This window comes from Mastigoproctus giganteus, chromosome 6 (genome assembly GCF_048544385.1).
Source record: "Mastigoproctus giganteus isolate SK-2022 chromosome 6, ASM4854438v1, whole genome shotgun sequence".
Lineage (NCBI taxonomy): Eukaryota > Metazoa > Arthropoda > Arachnida > Uropygi > Thelyphonidae > Mastigoproctus > Mastigoproctus giganteus.
Window position 1 is genome coordinate 169,928,778 of NC_143580.1, and position 21,840 is coordinate 169,950,617.

The window sequence follows — 21,840 nt, forward strand, 5'->3', positions numbered from 1 at the left end:
TTGTACCATAGCGAAAGTAGAAAAAAACCGTGCTTGGAACCAATTTTGCAAATTCCCCACTACCGTCAACCTTATAGTTTTCAAAAAACTGAGAGCCAAAGCAAGACAAATTAGGAAAAAAGCAAAACATGACTCCTGGATTAACTTCGCCTCAACTATTAACAAAAATACTTACACTCAGATTATCTGGAAAAAAATACAAGCTCTCAATGGAAAATTTCTACCGTTACAGTCTCCAATAATACAGTGGAATGGACAGGACCTATCCTCTCCTACTGACATCGCAAATGCTTTAGCAGAATCTTTCTATAATACTTCTGCCTCTACCACTTATGTGACTGCTTTTCAGAGAATTAAAACTAATGAAGAATGTAAAAAATTGAATTTTTCAACTAATCTCCCACTTCCATATAACCAGCCCTTTACTATAGCTGAACTCAAAGAATCCTTGAGTAAATCTCCAAATAGTGCAGCAGGACCAGACAGCATTCACTACAGAATGCTTAAACATCTGTGTGAAGCTGATCTGTACACACTATTGCTATTTTATAACAGGATCTTCTCCTTATTTGATGATGACGGGCTCGAACCCCGTCTAATCAAGAAGCGTGTGCTACGCAGTGCTGCTCCTTCCCACCTGGCTACGGAGGCGCCCTGGTATTATCAAAGATATGCATCAGTTAGGGTTGAGAGGCTATCTCCCTCAAATTATTCAGAACTTTTTAAAGTTACGTACCTTTCAAGTCAGATATTAAAACTTCCTATCAACATCTCACATTCAAGAAGGTGTCCCACAGGGTTCCATACTGTGACCACAGGGTTCCAATATATTGGAAGAGCTTCCAAAAACTATTGAAGTATATATGTATGCAGATGACCTCACCATATCGTGCCAATCACAAAATATGAATACTATCGAAAGACAGTTACAAATTACTCTAAACAGAATAGAATCGTGGACTTTATGCAATGGATACCATCTTGCTGAACAGAAATCCACTACCACTCATTTCTGCAAACTCCGGCCATTTCATCCTGATCCTGAGTTAAAGATAAAAAATGTGTCGGTTCCTCTGGTTAACACTGTCCGCTTTCTTGGTCTGATACTAGATAGAAAACTGAACTTTCAAGCACATGTGGCCTATCTTCGAACCATCTGCTTGAAGAAATTGAATATCCTTCCGTGTGTGTCATCCATGTCATGGGGCACTGATTGGCATACGCTTATCCATATTTATAGAGCTCTCATCAGGTCCCTTTTGGACTATGGTTCTCCAGTGTTATGACTCTGCAAGGAAGAGTAGTTTAAAGCGATTAAATACCATCCAGTACAGTGCCCTTCGAGTTTCTCTAGGGGTTTCAGAAACTCCCCAGTCCAGAGCCTTTACATTGAAGCCCACGAACCTCCCTTACATCTTCAGAGGAAAACATTGCTTTTGATATATGCCACAAAAATCCACAGTCTTCCCTCTCACCCTAATTGGAGATGTTTGTACAATACCGAATGGGACTCATTTTACAACAGTAAACCAAATGAAAACAGACCTGCTGCACTTAGACTTAAAGAACTAACTCAAACGTGGAATATTGAAATCGGCAATATATATCAGGACATAATATATATTATGTCCGCCTTATCCACCATGGACGAATATCCCTGCAATTTACAATGACTATTTCCAACAGGGGGGAAAGAACACCTTGTGTCCCTTCAATATCGCACAGTTACATGAAACTCACTCTGCTTCTAATTCACAGGCCTGTAAGATCTATACAGATGGATCAAAAACTGAGACCCAAGTAGGCGCTGCTGCGATCTTTCCATCATTCACCACTTCTGTCTCATTACCTGTAGAATGCAGTATCTTCACTGCTGAGCTTTGTGCTATTAACTTGGCTCTACATCACATTACTAAACTTCTAATTTCATCTGCCTTAATATACACTGACTCGCTCAGTGCTGTCTCTGCCATAAATAGTAATACCAACTCCTCTTACCCTGTAATAAAACAAATCCATCCTAAATTACTTGTGTGTAATAGTCAAACCAAACTGTGACATTCTGTTGGATTCCAGGTCATTCTGGGATAGTAGGAAATGAAAGAGCAGATCTTGCAGCCAAACAACCAGATACTACTCTTTTGCAGACTTTTCAAACCCCATATACTGATTATAAACATATTATCCATAAAGCATGTTATAATAGCTGGTCACTAATCTGGAGAGGTTATCCAGGAAACAAACTATACCAAATAAAACCAGAACCAAAGCTGTGGCTCTCCAGCTTCCAAAAAAGCAGACCAGAAGAAACAGTTTTAGGAAGGCTCAGGATTGGGCATACTCATCTCACTCACCTGTATCTATTAACTAATGACAGCGCTCCCCAATGTACATCATGTCAAGTACAACTGACCATTCGCCATTTGTTAGTGGACTGTCCCCACTTTCAAAACATCCGCTTAGACACTTTTAAATCAATTACTAATATGCAGACATCAATAAATTTAATGCAGATTCTGGAAGATGATCCTAATAAAAAAAGAACTATTTACTTTCCTAAACCGGATAGGAATATATCATAAAATATAGTTATTATTTCATATTCACCATTAGAAAGGCACAATATGGCCCAAGTAGCCTATGTGTCGTTAAACCCAACAACAACAATAATACATAGACTAATAGTTTAATGGCAGCTATAAAAGATTACAAGGCCTGCTAGCAGTCCTCATGGGACAAGTAATTATGTGGGCTGTATTAGCCCACATAATTACTTGTCCCAAACAGCCACATATACTTGCTGTATGCATATATCAGAAGCATAATAAATAAATATGATGAATTTGAAGTTTTCGGTAAGTCCTGATATTCTATAATGTCTGCATTTGATAATGCAAATATTATGAGACTATCAAACACATTTTGCCACATAGAGGATTCAGAATTTGCATATATTATAAAAATACATGAAGACAAAAGGACTTCATCATCTTTCCTACCCTCGAGTTTTCATAGTGCTAGTCGAGCGTGCACATATCCATCCCTATATCTCTGATCAACATACACTGATCTGATACTTAACCCCCATATGCTGTTTAACATTATTTAAATCTCAAAGCTTGAGTTTTCATCCCAGCCATTAGGGAGGCAGGTCAATACTATTTTATAATGGCTGCTAAGTGTGTGGTCTTAAAATATTGTATAACTTAAAACCTTGTCTAAATCTTTATAATACAGTATTTACAGTTAAACTCATAAATTAACTTTTATATGCTATTTACGCTGTATACAATAAATAAAACCATATTATTCTACCTCCAAAACTTATTAATAAAGACCAATTTCAAATCTCCTGCTCTTAAAAGCCTCATATATAAAATTTTTAAGATATAATAACCTGTCTACAACTTGCCAACTAGAAATTCTGTATGTCTCCAACATGATTCTACAATTGTTACTTTAAATTACTGTATATTGTACATTAAGACATGGCACCTCGGTAGCCAGGTGGGAAGGAGCAGCAGTGCGCAGCACACGCTTCTTGATTAGACCGGGGTTCGAGCCCGTCACCACCAAATACGGAGGATGCGGAAAGGTCAGGGAATGACCACCGCATATCCCGGAGCAATATGGCCTTAGTTGCTAATGCTCCTAAAAACCAAATAACAAACAAACAAACAAACATTAAGACATGGTGTGCTTTATGGCAGTGTTTCTCAACCTCTGTGCCGCAGCACATAAGTGTGCCGCCAGTATGCTTCAGGTGTGCTGCGGAAAATGCAAATTAAAAAAAATAATAAATCCAAGTTTTATAATAAAAATTAATTCAAATAAAAAATTTGTTTATTTACGCTGCACCAAACTCAGCCCTTCCAGCCAGATCTAGTGTGGCTAGATCTGGCTGGAAGGGCTGAGTTTGTTCGCCTTTATTCAGCCATTCTTATCACTTGAGGGTCTCCCAATCACCGTGCAGTTAGGTGCCTCCGTAGCCAGGTGGGAAGGAGCAGCAGTGCGTAGCACACGCTTCTTGATTAGACCGGGGTTCAAGCCCGTCACCACCAAATACGGAGGATGCGGAAAGGTCAGGGAATGACCACCGCATATTCCCGGTGCAATATGGCCTTAGTTGCTAATGCTCTCAAATAACAACAACAACAACAACCGTGCAGTTGTATAAGTGCAACTTGTATGCATCATAATAAGAAATTTCCTTTGTGTTTTAAAAGTACTTTTTGTGCTTTTATATCTCTAAAATGCCATATTCAGTTAATTCATATAGAACAGGTATTTTAAATTAACTGTAATAGTACATGAAGTAACTTTAATTTTATTTTTTACAAATTATTAACAATGGGTAAATTTTTAGTGAAAGGAAATCAGAAGAAGCAAATTGATAACAATGAGCTTGGAGAAAACAACAAAAACAAAAACGAACAACCATCAACATCAAAAAAGAAGAAAACATATTATCGTAAATATGATGATGATTATTTGGGGATGGGATTTTCATATGCTGGTACCCAAGATTGACTTCTGCCTTTATGTCAAATTGTTGAATTAAGCCAGAAAGAGTGTACTACATTGATGGCTGGATCCATCCACTATCAAGCAATTCATATGCTACTGGAGTATTTTATACATCTTCCAGAGTCTTTATGGGGAAGCAAATGAGCCATCATTATTACATCATTGGAAGCAATTGGCTCCAAGTTCAGCATGTGGAGGAAAAAATTTAGGAAAAGACCTGTGAATTGATGGAATAATAGTTTAAAAATACAAAGAAGAGAAGTAAGAGATATTAGAAAACAGTTTCAGTTCTCTCGTCGGATAGGTGATGTACTAATGAATGATGTTTATAAAATAGAATATAAGAGATTAAGGAGAGAGAGTATGTGAAAGCCATTTGTCAGGCTAAGGAAGCCTCTTGGAAGCAGTAGGTAAAAGAAAGAGTATTGAGAGACCCTTGGAGTTCTATTTTTAAATTAATAACTGATAAAGTTAATTTTAATGATGTTTATCATACTGTGAGTTGTAGAAATATAAATACTTTAAACTGGCATAAATCCACAAGCATGCTTCTGGATGAGCTATTTCCAGAGTTAGAAATTGAGTACTCTGAGGTAAAGCAGAATATCATCACCGGCAATGCTTCTTATCAGTCTTGGAATGTAGAACAACCATTTCTGTATAATGAAGTCTCAGGTGATTGCACGGGCCAAGGACAACTTATCGCTGGGCCTTGATTTAATTGAGGTAAAAGTAATGAAGAGAACCTTTCAGGTAAGGCCAATTGTATTGATATATATGTTTAATAAATGTTTGGAACGGGGTTCCTTTCCCCTGGTCTGAGGACAGCACTGTTAAGATTGATTATAGAGAGTCCAAATTAAATTCCAAGTGAGCTTGGAGCATACCGTTCAACTACTTTGTTATCAGTAATAGCAAAAACATATGAACAGCTATGTATTAGCAGAGTCATGATTATGTATATAGAGAAAAATATGTCTTCTTGAAAAAAAGGAAAATCTACAGAAGACGCTGTTTACCAGATGGTGAAGTACACTCGGGAATATGAGGGGGCGGTATGTTCTAGGAGTATTTGTCAATTTTCATGGTGAAAGTCTGAAGCACCTAATAATTATTCATTCCATAACTATATTAAATATGGTTAATTAGTTATAAATGCCAATGTCCTATAGAGTTGTGCCAGAACATTAATGAAATGCAGAACGTTAAAATATGAGAAAGTGTAGAAAATGGCATAAGTAAGTGAGAGGGCAAACACCTATCAATGTAGCTCATGCTGTTCAGAATACTTACACATACAAAGATTAGAAGGAGATACAGTCTAATGGGAGAAACAGAAAAATGCATATTAATGATTTTATAAAATGCCCTTTGTTTTTCTTCTAGCAGCTAGTCTTCCATTCGACAGGCTATGGTGTGAGGGAATCCTGTCCAGAATAAGAGCCACTGAGTGTTCAAGTAAAATGTTAAGCAGTATTTTTGTGAAAGAAATGTTATTGTCAGAACAGGATATACAAAAATTAAAAGAAATGTTAGAGGTTGTCCTCAGGGCTCAGTGATTGGTCCTCAGGCCTGGTGTATCATTCTTGATGAGTTTTAAAAACAAAACTATGTCGGACCTGATGGGATAGCATATGCCAACAATGTGCTGATATTGATATATGGCAGAAGTGGCCAACTTAATTTGTGATGCGATCTACTTTTTTCCTTCAAAATGTGCCGCGATCTACCATCTCAAAAATTTCATTGCACAAGGTGCACAAATCGAGCGATGACTGTATATTTAAAATTCGTCGTGATCGACCAAAATTAAGTCCGCAATTGACTCGTTGGCCACCCCTGGTATATGGCAATGCACGGTCACAAATTAAGGAGCGTGAACACAAATTTTGAATGATTGGAATGGGCTGGAATAAACGGACTTCAGATCTCTGAAGCTAAAACAGTGCAAATGCTGCTGAAAGGTCATTTGAGCATGAATAGGCATCCACTTGTGAGAGCATCAGGAATATCAATAAGATATGATGCTGTTGTTAAATACTTGGGAATAAAGATAGGAGAGAGTGAATAAACTTTGTCCCACATGCTAAATATTTAAAATATAAAGTGAGTACTCTTTACACCAAGTTAAGAAGAGTAATAAGAGTTGATTGGGGCATAAAGGGCTGAGTTCTAAATTTACTGTACGATTGCCTGTTTGTTCCTATTATAACTTGTGCATCAATAGCATGGCTTCATAGGATAACAAACTCTGTGATTAAAAAATATATAATGCTGGCTCAGAGATTCGTTCTCATGGCTGTTATAAGAGTATGTCGAACGGTATCAACTGATGCTGTGCAGGTGGTGTCTGGCAAATTACCGGCTGATTTACAAATAGTGCTTACAGCATTAATGTATTGTACAAGAAATAACATCAGAAAAGTCTTGAATGTGAGTTCCTGTCCAGACTTAGAGAGGTTATATACAAGGCAGGATGTTAGAAAAGAAAAGGATTCGAAGTGAATTAATACAAGTATGGCAAAGGAGGTGGAAGACCTCAGAAAAGGTTGTGTAACTCGCATGTTTTTGCCCAGAGTGGATACATTATAGGTAAGGAAGAATCCTTGGCAGCAATTCAGAGCTAGTGCTGGCTTTCTGATAACAGGTCATGGATTAGCCAAGAGACAATTTCAACTAGGTCTGGAAGAAAATGATAAATGTACATGTGGTGAGGAGAAAACATCAGGCCATATTATGTTTCATTGTGAGAATTATGTTGACATTAGAAATCTACTAGAGTTAGCATTATAAAATTTGGAGCTCCTCTGGAATATGTTTGTGGATAAATGGAAATTCACTTACTGTAATAATTTTGTTTGTATTTAAAAGGAGAGCACAATTAAAACTAGATAGTAGAGCCCACTCCCAGTGGCAAGGATGGAAACATAGCCCATTGGGATAGGCAGGATGAACAATAAATCCAAAGTCATTTTCTCTTGGCTAGGGGCCAAGTGGCATTGTGTTCTTCAATTAGAGTTGTATTTAATTTGAAATTCTTTTTTTTTTTTTAAATAATAAATTGTTTTAAGCACAGCAAAAGTTAGAAAAAGATAAGTCATGGACCACATATAAGCTACTGCTTGGGTGGTGAGAGGCTTAATTGGTATTCTGAATGTAGTACTCATCAGACTGCCAACCAGCCATTTGGTATTAGTGTTCAAGAGCTACTCAGAGGTCTATATATATCAAGGTAGACTTTGTTGCCCCAATCCCAAGGTAATCTCTTTTTCCCCAGCATGCTCACATTCCACCATGTAATTTTTCTGTTAAGCACTAGAGAATGTCTGTTACTCTGCCATCTTCCTACTGGCCACTCTGTGCAGCACATTGAGCTGAATATTCTGACTTCTTGCCAGTTTATATAGATAACTTAAAATTAGAACTGTGTTGGGATCTGCTTTTGTCTTTCAACATGCAATTCTGTAAATATTCCTTCTGAATGCAGCATATGCACTGTAGCCAGTCTTGGATCACATACAAATCCCTTACCACTACCAAAAACATATTATATATACCACTTCTCTAAGCTCATTGCAGGCCTTGTTAGGAATGAGATATAATCCTCATCCAATCTCCTGTCCTGGATGCAGCAGAAGCTGTGTTATCTTTTAGAGTCTAATTTTGATATTCATTTCTGCTGGATACCAAGCTCCATTGGGATCAGGAAAAATGATGTGGCAAACCTCGCAACCAAATTAGCAGTGAACTCTTGCCTGTTGATGCTCTGTATACAACTAGCCAGTAATATGAAAGAAACTGTTTTCCAAATGTCAACATTCATGACATGGACAGGCTTTAAATAAATTGAGAGATTAGGCCTATAATTCAACTATGGAAGTCTAGACAGTGCAAAAATCTAAAAAATGCCATTCTAACTGAGTTCCACATAAGTCTTGGCCATCTTACACATTTTTTTTTTCTGCTGAGAGATGATGGACCCTCCTATATGCAACAGGGTGACACTTTTAACAATTAAACATTTGGACATTCAATTCATTGAATGTCCCAAATTTATTAGTGCTCCTCATAATGTTTAAGTACTTTTAGCCATCAAGACTGAGCTGTGATATGCAGTCAAATTTTATCTGATGGACAATTTGTCAGAAAGCTTTCACTTTTTAAAAGCTATGAACTTTTATCAATATATAGTAACTGCTATGTAAAATTCAGCATATCAAGAGTAAAATCTGGCACATTTTTCAAAAAAATAAAATATGTATGCACTGTTCAATCTTTAATTTTAATATTCTATTAGAGGTTAATTTAAGAAAGAGTCCTGTCTCATCAGCATTAAAAATATTCTGCAATTTGAGCTATGCTGAATTTAGCCACTCTACAACTGTTGAATTGTTAAAGTCTTTTGCTTCATCTGTAACTTTTCCAAAATACATGCAATACTCATCTATCCAACCAGCAGAACACACAAGGTTCTCTTCCAAATAATTTGGCAAAATGTTTGGCTTTAATCATTAACTCTGAAAAAAGAGTGACTTTAATCATTATTTTTTTTTTTTTTTTTTACTTCTTTGCTGTTTTCTTTGATATCAGAATGTTCAGGTTCATGCATGTGTTCCATTTTGCTATGGTTGTTTCAAATGACTCCATAATTTTTGTTTCGATTTCCAAACTGTGTGCTCCATTCAGATCAATAAGTTAAATTCTATTTCTCTAATAACTTTCATTGTATCCTCAATGCTTAAAACATTTTGGTTGCTGTTATTTTACTGTACAATAAAAAATCATTGTAAAAACCATATCTTAAACTTTGCAAAAGAATAATGCAAACTGACTCCACCTCCACCAAAGCCAACTCCACCTTCACTCTTTTCACTATTTCCATTGGTGTACAGCAGATTTCCACTTGATAAACTTTAAAGAGATTAATTTCTTCTTCTAGTGTCAGCCAAGCCAATGATTTTCCAGCTTTAATATCCTACCTTCACCAATGAGCAATCTTACGTTGTAACAGGCCAAGTTTAGTTTCTGTGCATGGCATCCTGGTTGTACCCAGAGATTCTTTGCACCCTCTGCTTCCACTCTAATCCTCTCTCTCTTTGCCATAAGAGGGAGAGTAAAAGCCACTGGGGACTGAGGGCCATTTGTTTCATTGTGTGTTGTCAAATTAATAAAGTGCTGGAGGATTTGGTCTTTTCCTCTTCATGCTGATCAGGCGTTTTGAAGAGAACCACTCTACACATTCGTTGCCACCAAAGTGACATAACAGGTCTTGCCAGTGAGAAGGTGTGCATGAGTGGGTTTTAGGGAGGCAAGCCAACCAAACTTCTCCTAAATCTTCTGAAATAGAAAGATATTGGATCCATCAGTGTTTTAGACTGAGTGTCTGTTCCCCTCTAAGGCCCATAATAATAGTCTCTAATCATAATAACATGTGAAATTAGTGATAAGTAAATCATGAACAGGCACAGCATGGCCCAACAACAATCTAGTTTAAGATTATATATAATTGCTTAACTGATATGTGTGTATGGCTTACATTAAACTGATTCTTTTCTTTTTCTTTCTCTTTTTAACAGATATCAAAGAACTCTTGTTATTTGATTTGCCCATGGAATTTGGAGAGCAAGTATGGTTTAAAAATGAATAGTATTTTTATATTTCAGTAACTTTTAATTATGTAATAAGTTACATTATGTGCTACATAATGTAACTACATAGAACAAAAAGTAAAGATAATTTAAGAGTATAATGTAGAAAATTCAGTTTGAAAAAAAAACAATTGTAGACCAAGTTGAGTGATTCCTTTGTAATCATTTGTTTTGTAAGTGTGTACATGAAATGATATCTTAGAAGAGTAGCAGTGTTTATATAAAACTGCAGCAGTCATCCCCCCACATCTTGGTCTACTTTAGTATTATTATTACGGGAGGTGATTCTGAACATATGAGGAGGGGGGGAGGTTTAGAAAAGATTTATATTTTCCCAGAAGTAGTTATGACAGGAGGTTGAAAACACCATGTATTACTTCTTCAACACGGTCACGAGAGAAAATGACACATTTTTGTCACCTTTAAATATACTTCTGCAGGCCAGTTTTGTAGATGTCCTCTGACTGTCCTTCTAACCATGACTCTGCAGCAAAAATCCCAACACCATCAGTAGCAAAGTGTTTCCTAAGAAGAAAGGACTTCAAGGCAGGAAAGAGGAAGAAATTGGCGGGTGCAAGGTTGAGGAAATAATCAGGATGCGGCAATATTACAAACCCACATTCGTGGGCACACCTCGCTGCAGCATGCAAGGAATGTGCGGTGGCATTATCGTGGAATAGGTGCGGTACACACCTTTTGACACAGCTTCCTCCAACTTTTTTTCTTTTATAGCAGAATATAGCTTTATGAGGAGGTTGAAATAATACATTGCTGTCACAGTACAGCCCTTTATTAGTATTACACCATGCTGATGCCAAAAAACTGAGAGCATTACATTGCAGCACTTAGTTGCACCTTTGCCTTTGGGGGGAACAGTGGGTCTGCATGCTTTCATTGTTTTGACATTTGTTTAGTTTCCAGATCGTAATGATGGATCCAAGTTTCATCCATGATGACTAACTGTGAAAATAACTCCTGCTTTTCCTGGCATTCCATGTGCACATTGCGCCCTTTTCTTCTTCTTCTTCTGGTAAGGGATCAGGAGTCTGGGAACCCATCTGGCAGAAACTTTACACATATGCAACTGTTGATGTTCTCCACTGACCCTACACCACATTAATTTGGAACTCTGCAGCTAGTTCTTTGATGCTAATATGGCCAAGTTAGCATTAGCATTAGTAGAGGCATTTGATGCAAGAAAGCAAGCTTATGCAGCATCAGCCAAAAATAAAGTAAAATAAATAAATAAAAAATAACCACTTCCACTTCACCCCTCTGTCCGTTCGAAATACCTGTCCAGCTGAGCCTTAAGTTCCAGGATTACTGCTTCAATTTTTGCAACACTCTGGGGTTTCTTCATTGTTCACTAAGATTCTTTCACATTTCAATTGTTTATACCAATGTGCATCAACACTGTAACTTAGACAGTTTTCTCCATAAACAGTGACCATTTCTTCAGGGATTGTTTTGGGCGATTTCCCTTACAGAAAGAGGAACCAAATCACTGATCTGTTCTACTTTATCCATTGTGTTACTTCACTTCATTCAGTGCTACAAAGTAGAAAAATGACTTGTTAGATTGAAACAAAAATTTGTGTGGCTGCTATAACAATTTCAGGGTATCAAACAAAAAAAATTTTTCATCTTTCTATCACAACTACTTCTAGGATGAATATAAATCTTTCCTCTCCCTTGTATTTCTGTTTTTATTCTGAATAAACTTAAAAAGACATTACTGACATGTGACAGAATATCAGTCTCATACCCAATCAAAAATATCAGTCTCATACAAAATATTAAATAGAGAAAATATGGGGACACTACTGGGGTTACCTTTTGTCAATGGATTGAATATAGCTTGGATAGGAGACCTACTAATGTTGCTTGTCCTTCACAAATTTGTCCCACAGCCCAGATTCTAGACTAACATCACAGGAATCCAGCTTGTTTAATGTGTGCTGCAGCCCTTATAAACTTAGAAAGGGAGATCCTGGTATTTGATGTGCCCAACTTCAACTTTGGCCCATGCTTCAGCAAGGCTGATGGTGCTGGGATGGCCACCTAGGACTACCTGTCTTGTTGAAGCATGGGATCAGTCAGCTACAGGTTTGCCTGTAAGGGTCAACTGGTCAATGCCATGGCCCTCCAAGTAGAGAAAATGGGTAGCCCTAGCATTTCCATTCCTAAGTGGATTTATTGCTTGCCAGGTAGTGAGTATCCATTTGGGCTCTATGATGGGTGTAGAGCCCTGGCATTGAACCATAAAAAAAACCTATGAATCCTGATAATGTATATCTTTCTTTTGGGATCCCAATTCTCACCCTATAAGAAAATCCAAACACTGATTCAGACAATACTACTTCAGCTTAAGATACCCAGAAACAAAGCGGTATTAGGTCCCGCTCCTAGTTCTTGATTAATGCACTTGATAATTGAGAAACCTATTGGAAAAATGTCCTTTCTTTATGCAGAAGGGGTTAGAGGAGTTATTAAGCCTTCCAAGTCAGTTAAGAGACTTTGTTCAAGAGGCTTTCTAATTTGAAACTAAAATTAACTGACACTCTGAACAGCTACTCCGAGCAGCTTCCATCAGGGAAATATCAATCATGGTGATACCACATGAAACATTAAATTCAACATCTCACGGTGGGACCTTCCTAGTGTTGTCAAGATGGCTGAGCGGTCTAAGGTGCCAAATTCAAGTGGGACCTTCTTGACATTTCTGAGAAGGAAGTCTTCACTGAATCAGTCTCAGGGAGTGTTAGCAGTACAAAGGTTATTTGTGCATAATAAGGGGATTTTTAGTACTAACCAGAAACCTCACCCTTACATTTAATTCCCTGTCTCTGAACTCAATATTTGCCTCACTACATTGTATAGTAAGACCATAAATCATCCCAATCCCTTTGCATGCAATGTTTCAAAAGTAAAAAATATGGACATTCACAGATGGCATGTCATGGAGCGCCTACCTATGCTTTAGTAGCTGTAATTGCATTACTTTTGTTGTCTATCAGTTAGTTGTCAAGGTGAGCATCATATATGCTCTACAGCATGTCTGCAGTGGAAACAGGAAAATGAAATACAGCAACAAAGCGGAGCTGATATTTCTTATCAGGAGGCAAACAACTAGTAATGCCAATAAGTAGTTGTAAACCTATATACACTCAGGCTTCAAGGAAGCATTCCATTGGAACACAGTCTGCAACAACATCCCACCAAAAGAATCTTTTGTTACTTTACATGTTAGTGAGCTCTCAACAGCCAGAACAAAATATTCACTCAGATTCCATACCCATTTTAATACCTGATTCAGTTGAATCTCTAACAAAAAAAAATAATAATAATACAGGGAAGACAAAAAAATATGGTCCGCACATTACAACAATTAAAAAAAATTGGATGAAGAGATGAAAAAAAAAGTAACTGAAGGCAGTCTCGGAACTCTTTGTAGAGGAAGATATATATGTCCTTACTTTCCCAAAAAAGATAACTCCAGGACCATGAAAGCTAAGCCCTCAGTTGCTTGGAAGGATCCAGCAAACCTAAATAAAGTCTACATTCAAATTTTTATAGTGGAATTACCATGGATTCTGCTAAAATAGTAATGGCTTTGTAGAATGATTAATCTACTTGCTTACTTGTGTTAATTATTATATTTTCATTAAGCCTGAAGAAAGCATTTGAACCCTAAGTGCATTATCTGTTTGGCACGAAAACAGATATGAATGTATTATATTAGCTTTAATGTGTATTTAGTTGTATGACTAACTGATTTTATTTGTCTACAATTTTCCAAACTCCAGTAGTTGGTGACACATTGTTATAATGTGTCTGACATATGCTGCTTAATATATTGTTGTTGTGCTTTTAGCACTGCATATTGCTTGGCACTACAGTTAAAAAAAAAAAAAAAAAACTATAATTTTATAGATAAGGCAATGAAATAAAGCTCTTTAATTTTAAAACTAGTCTAATCACTTTAGGAAAATGAATTTAATTTGTCTTTGCAAGGAAAATAACCATAATTAATTTGCATGTCTGTTTTCATATAGTTGAAACACTCATCTCACACACATACACAGTACCATTGTCCATTAAATGGGACAGCATGACTGTAATGCTAAAGACAGGTGCGTTCTTTACAAAAACATGTTGATATTTTCAAAAAGGAAAGAATTATATTAGTTTATTCGAGTAACGCTGTTCATTTCACTGCTGATTTAAGTGTAAATGCAAGACATATTGCTTGAAATTTGCAATTGTTGAAACATTATTATGGTTGCAGAGTAATGGATGTATCTATTGTTTGAAAAAGAGAAATCACTTTTAAAACAAAGAGTTGTAAACTTGCTGAATTTCCTTCAAGGAAATATATATATACAAGTAACTCTTACAATCGTGCAGTGTCCTTATCTAATAATATTCATTGCTGCTTGACAGATATTGATAGGATGAATGATGGGAAAGAATTTAAAGGATGGGAACTTGTCAATGTTTGATGGGAACTCCGATGTACTTGGATTTCTGTATTATGTTTTTTTGCTGGCACAGTCAGTTTCATTTTCTTTAGTTTGTTGTTGTTCCTTTATTGTCTTCTGAACCCAGCTTGCAGGTACATATATAATATAATATACAGGGTGTTTCAAAAATGGTCAATAATTTAAAGGTGAAAAGTACAAACTAAAATAAGCAAAAAAGTCCCAGTGAACATTAGGTCGCAAATGAACCATTTTCGAGAAATGCACATTTTCTGTTGAGATCCGCCACTGACTATGGGAGTACTAGTTTAGCAAAAAGCTGTGAATCCTTTGCTTAGGGTGGTTTAATTAAATATAAGATAATACATTTTTAATTTTTTGTTTCAGCACCACAGGATTTTACAGATGCTACATGTCACAGGATGCTACAAAAGGTGTTCAAAATGCTGTCCTTGCATCCGTACGCAGTTTTGTGGTCTTCTCTGCACTGATTTGCATATCCTCTCAGGCATTCCTGGGTTATTTGCTGAAAGGCTCCTTCAACCCGACGCTGTAATTCCTCAACTGTGTTAATGTCAGTAGTGTACACCAAGCTTTTTACATGACCCCATTACAGATACAAAAATCCAGAGGATTTAAGTCTGGTGGTCTGGAAGGCCACATTACAGGCCCACCCCCTACCTATCCACTGTTGACCATACCTTCTAGTAAGATACCGAGTCACAACTCAAGCAAAATGTGCTAGTGCACCATCATGTATAAACCACGTTCTAGCATTGATGAAGTGGAACATTATCATCATCAAGGTGGTCTGGAAGAGCATTCTGCAGGAACTGAAGGTACAGATCTCCTGTTAGCCTGTTTGGCAGAAAGTGTGGTCCAATTAATGGTCTCCTAGTAGTTCTGCCCAGACATTCAACAAGAAACGTTGCTGATGTCATAATGTGAATTACATTAGGATTTTTGTCAGACCAAACGTAACAGTTATGAAAATTAAAAATACCATCACAAGTAAACCCAGGTTCATCAGTGAACAAAATGTTGTTTAAAAATTGGGGGTTCAGGACACTGTTGTTGCATCCACTGGCAGAAGTTCACTCCGGAAGGGTAGTCAGTATTGCTGAGACCTTGTACAATTGGCGATGTAAATTTCGCCACACACTGCTATGACTCAGCACACACTCTTGCAGAGCAACCCTCCTTGTCGAAATTCCTGGATTTTGTTCTGTTCTTTCTAATACCCTTTCCTCAACATCAGGTGTTATGCTTCTGGGCCTACCTTCGTATTCCAAGTGTGAAGCACTCATGTTCTCTAAGGCATTGATGTACCCTGATAAATGTGCATCTGTTGGGCTGCCTTTGGTGGGGAAATGCTTCTTGGTACAAACGTGCAGCCTGGAGTGCACTGCCGTTGGCTTTACCGTACATGAAGTGCATGTCCGTATACTCTTCGTTGCTGTAACCTCTTTCCATGTTGATTATCCTTTGACAAGTACTAGTATGCCTGCTATATCTCAGAGCATTGAGAAGGGGGAAAGGGAGAGAATGAGTGGTGGATCCCATCTAGAAATGTGCAATATCTCGAAAACGATTCATTTAAGGATTCGTGTTTACTAGGCTTTTTTTGCATATTGTAGTCTGTATAGTTCACCTTTAAATTATTAACCATCACTTTTGAAACGCCCTGTGTATCTACATCTGGTCCTCCTGCATAAGCATGAGCCAACATGTTTCTGCTTACAGGAGGCATATTTAACCCTTAAGAGGGTACAAACAGTTCTAATAAACTGTTGTAATCAGTAAAGAAGTTAAAGAAGTGGACCAATTATTAAAATGAATGGGCATTAAAAATGGTATGTTAAGGTAAAATAAATAAATTTTGCCTACTCTTTTTTGAACATTCCTTCTAGTAATTTTTCTTCCTAAAAAAAAAAAAAAAAAAACCTTGGGATCTCCTAGACCCTGCACCTAATAGAGGGTTAAAGGAAAATGAGGACCCTTCCTTTCAAACTATCCTACTTGATGACTGTTTTCTACAACAGCATGTTAGAGATGTAACGAGAGAGAGTAATACTCTTGCACTGATTATCAGCAGTGATAATTTGTGCATTAAGAATCTGTGGATAAAAGAACCAATAGGTGGCAGTGATCACAGTGTATTGATGTGGGATTTACTTAAGGATGTAACTACCATCAAGAGTACAGTCAGTCCTCGTATAGCACGATAGTTGTGTTCCTAGAAACCTTCGTGCAATGCAAAATCGTGCAATATAAACAACAGGCCCTATGGGAAAAATAGGGTTAGGTGCTGACCACCCCAGATTGAACATACATTTGTAACCAAAACATTACCAAACACAATAAATAATCGTAATAAAATACGTAAGTATTTTATTACGAATATTACGTAATAAAATGTTGCTAATGCTTTTGCTTCTATCGTAAGCAAACTTGTTTTTTGTTTGATTTTCAATCCAAACAGATGACAGCCGTTCCATCTCTTCCAGTTCTTTGTGTTTTAATCCAATGGATTTTAATTACACTTTGAGTTGTTCCTGCTATGAAAGTTGTTTTTATTTTCTCTGCATTCTTTGTAATTCTCGGCGTTGCCTCATTTAGGTCTGTAGCACGTGCAATATCACATGGTCTTTCATTTCGCTCAAAGCGTTTCACAATTTCATATTTTTTCTCTATTGACAGAGGCGGACTTGGCCATAAGCCTTACCAGGGAAACCCCGGTGGGCCGGAGGCCAGTGTGATTTTGGCCATAAACCATAGTATGAGGCCACTATAAATTTTCCTGGGTAAGAATTTTTGACCCAGTCTGCCTCTGTTTATTGATATTGCTTTTCTTTTTCTCTCTGAATCTGCAGTGTCTTCACCAGGACTCTTCCTTTTCACACCTTTTAAGTATTTTACTCATTTTTAGGGAACACAAATTATAGCACAAAAGAGATACACTATCAACCCCTCACATTTTACTGAAGCACATTTCTAGGAGTTACTACCATAAAACAATTTCCAGTTGCATTTCTGCTAGTGGAATCTGTTATAAACTGGTAGTAAACTCGATCTAATTGCATTTGCGATAATACCGGTGGCTGGAATTTTACGTTATTATGGTGAAATGTGTTTCCCCTTCACTGATATAAAAAACATAAATACATTTTCAGAATCTTCTCTTCATTCCTATCGTGTTGCGTTCGGTTGGGGTGATTCCGCGTTCGACTGCCATTTCTTGTAAACACAAAGGCGAATTGTGCATAAGCGAATTCGGTTCGTGTTATATAAGATATCGTTCCCCTATTTATAAATCATGTATGATCGAATTCGTGTAGTGTAAACACGTGTTATACGAGGACTGACTGTAAAGGGAAGGAGTTTTGCTTTTGAAAAGGTGACTGCAGAGGTCACAGATAGATTTTAATTCTATACAGTGGGATCAACTGATGATGTCACCAATAGCAAATTGAAAATGGAAAGTATTCAAGGAATTAATCTTGGAAGGCTTTCCTACCACCTAAGAAATACTATTCAAGGTTTCGGCCTAAATGGATGTCAGATTAACTGAGACTCCTAGCAGAGAAGAAGGATGCATATAAATTATCAGGTGACACAGAAGCCTATGATAGATATAAGCTAGTCTGTAATCAAGTCACAAAGAAAGTCAGGCAAGCTAAGGCATATTATCTGTGGCAAAGTATGCAAAGAAAAGCAGCAAAGACTTCTTTATTTATGTAAAAACTGGAAGTAAGGGGATGAACCACATTGATCCACTTGATATTGATAGTTCAATTTGATTATCCTTCTCAGGTTGCTGATAAACTGAATGAGTATTTTCATCTACATTCACATATGAGGAATTCTTCAGGGAAGTGGATGCCAAAAGTTTATTAAACTCTAACAGGGGGCTTGTTTGTTATTTGGTTTTTAGGAGCATTAGCAACTAAGGCCATATTGCTCCGGGATATGCGGTGGTCATTCCCTGACCTTTTGGCATCCTCCGTATTTGGTGGTCACAGGCTCGAATCCTGGGTCTAATCAAGAAGCGTGTGCTACACACTGCTGCTCCTGCCACCTGGCTATGGAGGTGCCAAACAGGGGGCTAAATAATTTTATAATAACTGAGAGGACAGAGAAATTGTTGAAAAATTTCTTAATATAACTGGATAGATCCCATCTACCCCAGGTGGATGGGATCTATTCAGTTATATTAAGTGAGGCAGCTAAGGACGTAAGCAAATTGCTAGCCATAGTTATGAGACTATCTTTGGATTCAGGGGGAGTCCCCACAGTCTGGTGATGTGTGAATATATCCCAAATTCAAAAAGGTAGATCAAAGGGCGACACAAACAATTTCAGACCTGTAAGCTTAACTTCTGGGCGCCTCCGTAGCCAGGTGGGAAGGAGCAGCAGTGCGTAGCACACGCTTCTTGATTAGACCGGGGTTCGAGCCCGTCACCACCAAATACAGATGATGCGGAAAGGTCAGGGAATGACCACCGCATATCCCGGAGCAATATGGCCTAAGCTGCTAATGCTCCTAAAAACCAAACCACAACAACAACAACAGCTTAACTTCTGTTCCAGGGAAAATAGTGGAATCACTTGTTAAAGAAGTAATACAGACCATCTGGAGAGGAGTGCAGTTATACTTCAAACACAACATGGGTTTGTGAAGGAGAAATCTTGTCTAACTAATTGGATTGGATACTGTGATGCAGTCACAAAGTAACTGAATGCAAAAAATAATTTTGATATCATATATCTGGATTTCAGGAAAGCCATTGATACTGTTGCACATAAGACTGCTGTACAAATTGGAGCAATGTGCATTAAGGGCAAGTTATTGCTGTGGATAGGACTGTTGAATGGGAGAAAACAGAGTGGTTATCAATGAACGCACTACTCATCATGGACTAATCTTATTAGTGTAGTGCCCCAAGGTCCTACTGTTTCATTAATGATATTGATGAAAGCATATCAAGCTTAATATCCGAGTCTGCAAATGATACAAAGGTGGTAGGGTGGTTAATGATAGTAATGACGGGATGTTACTGCAACAGAATCTAGAAAAATTAGGCAGTTGAAGTTTAACACTGAAAAATGAAAAATATTGCATATGGCTAGTAGTAGCACAGTAACGTACCAACTGTGTGTTACTACTCAGGATAGTGCAAAGCGAAAACGCCCTGGAATAATTCTAGTCAGATATGAAGTTCTCTGAGCCTTGCAGACAGGCTGCCAGGACAGCTTATGGGGTTTTGTCAATGATATATATGACTTTTGCCAGCAGAGATAAGGAGGTGATTATTCCATTGCATAAGGCAATGGTCAGGCCACATTTTGAGCACTGCACAGGTCTGGGGGCATCATATTAAGAAGGATGTAGAGCTGCTGGAACAGGTAATACAGAGAAGGGCAACAAGATTGGTGAGGGGGGAAAGGGTGCTCTTATCAAGAAAGGCTTCAGTTCTGCAAATTGAGGCATCTGGAGACTAGGCTGTTGCAAGATGATCTGATTCAGGTGTTTAAGGCTTTGATTGGGCCGAGCAAGCTCGATACTGATGGGATTGTTCCTCTTGCTGAGACTACTCACATGAGGGAGCATAAATTCAAATTGAGGAAGGATGGTTGTGGAATAGATGTACAGTAGTTTCCCTTTAGCCAGTAGGTGGTCGATTGCTTGAACAAACTTCCATCTGTTGTTGAGGAAGTGGATAGTTTAAACAAATTCAAGGAGGAACTAGACAAACTATGGAGAGAATGAATAGCTAAAATGGGAATTTTTTTTTTTTTGACTGATGTATAGGCTTGCTTTCTTGTATCATTTGCTGCTACTAATACAAAAACTGCACAATCATCCAAAAGAACAGAACTAAGAATGGACCTGTCTGTGCAGGAGTTGCCATCATTTTGGGTAGCTATGTCCCATTTCAGCTTTTTTCCCCTTACCACTAACATAAGTGGTAGCAGTTCATCTTGTTGTATTTTACACCTAGGAACAACATTCCCCAGTCAGACTTTGACGATCTCATTAAGCAGTTGTTCCCCCAAGCCTATTATTAGAGAATTTCAATAGATGTAATACCTTGTGGAGTAGTTCAGATATCAATTGTAGAGGTTGGATAATAGAATTTATGCTCGAAAAATGCCTGTAACTTCTAAATGTACTTTCCAATACCTTTTTCCTTCCATCTACCTGTTTGTTTACTACCACTGATCTTTCTATTTATTCCCCATCTCTCTTCCCTCTGTATGGAAGTGATGACTTTACCTTCATATCCAACCTATGTAACGTGAGTCGATGTCATCCGTTGAGGATTTCGGTGTGGAAGATTGGTCAGGCTGACCGGATTGCCTTTAAAGCATCCGGCAGAGTTTAATATCTTTGGACAGGAGCCTATCAGAGATATGGCGCCTCCGTAGCCAGGTGAGCAGGAGCAGCAGTGCGTAACACATGCATCTTGATTAGACCGGGGTTCAAGCCCGTGACCACCAAATACGGAGGATGCATAAAGGTCAGGGAATGACCACCGCATATCCCCGGATCAATATGGCCTTAGTTGCTAATGCTCCTAAAAACCAAATAACAAAAAAAACACAACTATCAGAGAAGCAGTTAATATTTCACAGATGTACAGTGGACCCCTGCTTTACGATTGATTCACTGTACGATCAAATCACTTTACAATGGACTCTCCATAATAAAATACCATTCACTATACGATATGTAGTAAGTGTGGGACATTGTAATCACATTTGCATATTGAATTTTAATTCTGTTAAACGCCAATTGCAATCACATTTGCGAATTGAATTTTAATTCTATTAAATGCTGATTCTAATAAGTGATTAGCATTAGCAAAGTCACATGATGCAAGAAAGCAAGTTTATAGCGATCAGCCAAAAAAAAAAAAAAAACCTTATTTCACCCATCCACTAATTCCAGATGTTTGTCAAGTTCTGCCTTGAATCTATTTAAGCTATATAAAGGCAAACTTCCTCACATCTATCCTACAACCGTATTTTCTCAATTTGAATTTATTTATTTTTTTTTTATGCCCTCTCAGGCAATTATTCTGAGCAAGAAGAAGAAGAATCCCACCACATTGAGCATGCTCAAACCATTCAAGGCCTTATACACCTCAATCAGATCACCTTGCAAGTGCCTAGTCTCCAGA

The 21,840-nt window shown here is 37.6% G+C and overlaps 1 protein-coding gene across 4 annotated transcripts in view; it reads left to right on the plus strand.

Annotated features, from left to right (window-relative positions):
* Window positions 1-21,840, plus strand: part of Ehbp1 (Eps15 homology domain containing protein-binding protein 1) — a 524,539-nt gene that overhangs the window by 283,376 nt on the left and 219,323 nt on the right. For all 4 annotated transcript variants that reach the window (XM_090376583.1, XM_090376585.1, XM_090376584.1 and 1 more), the window contains one exon: window positions 10,104-10,153. In XM_090376583.1, the coding sequence (XP_090232709.1) occupies window positions 10,104-10,153 (50 nt within the window). The remainder of the gene's footprint in view (window positions 1-10,103; window positions 10,154-21,840) is intronic.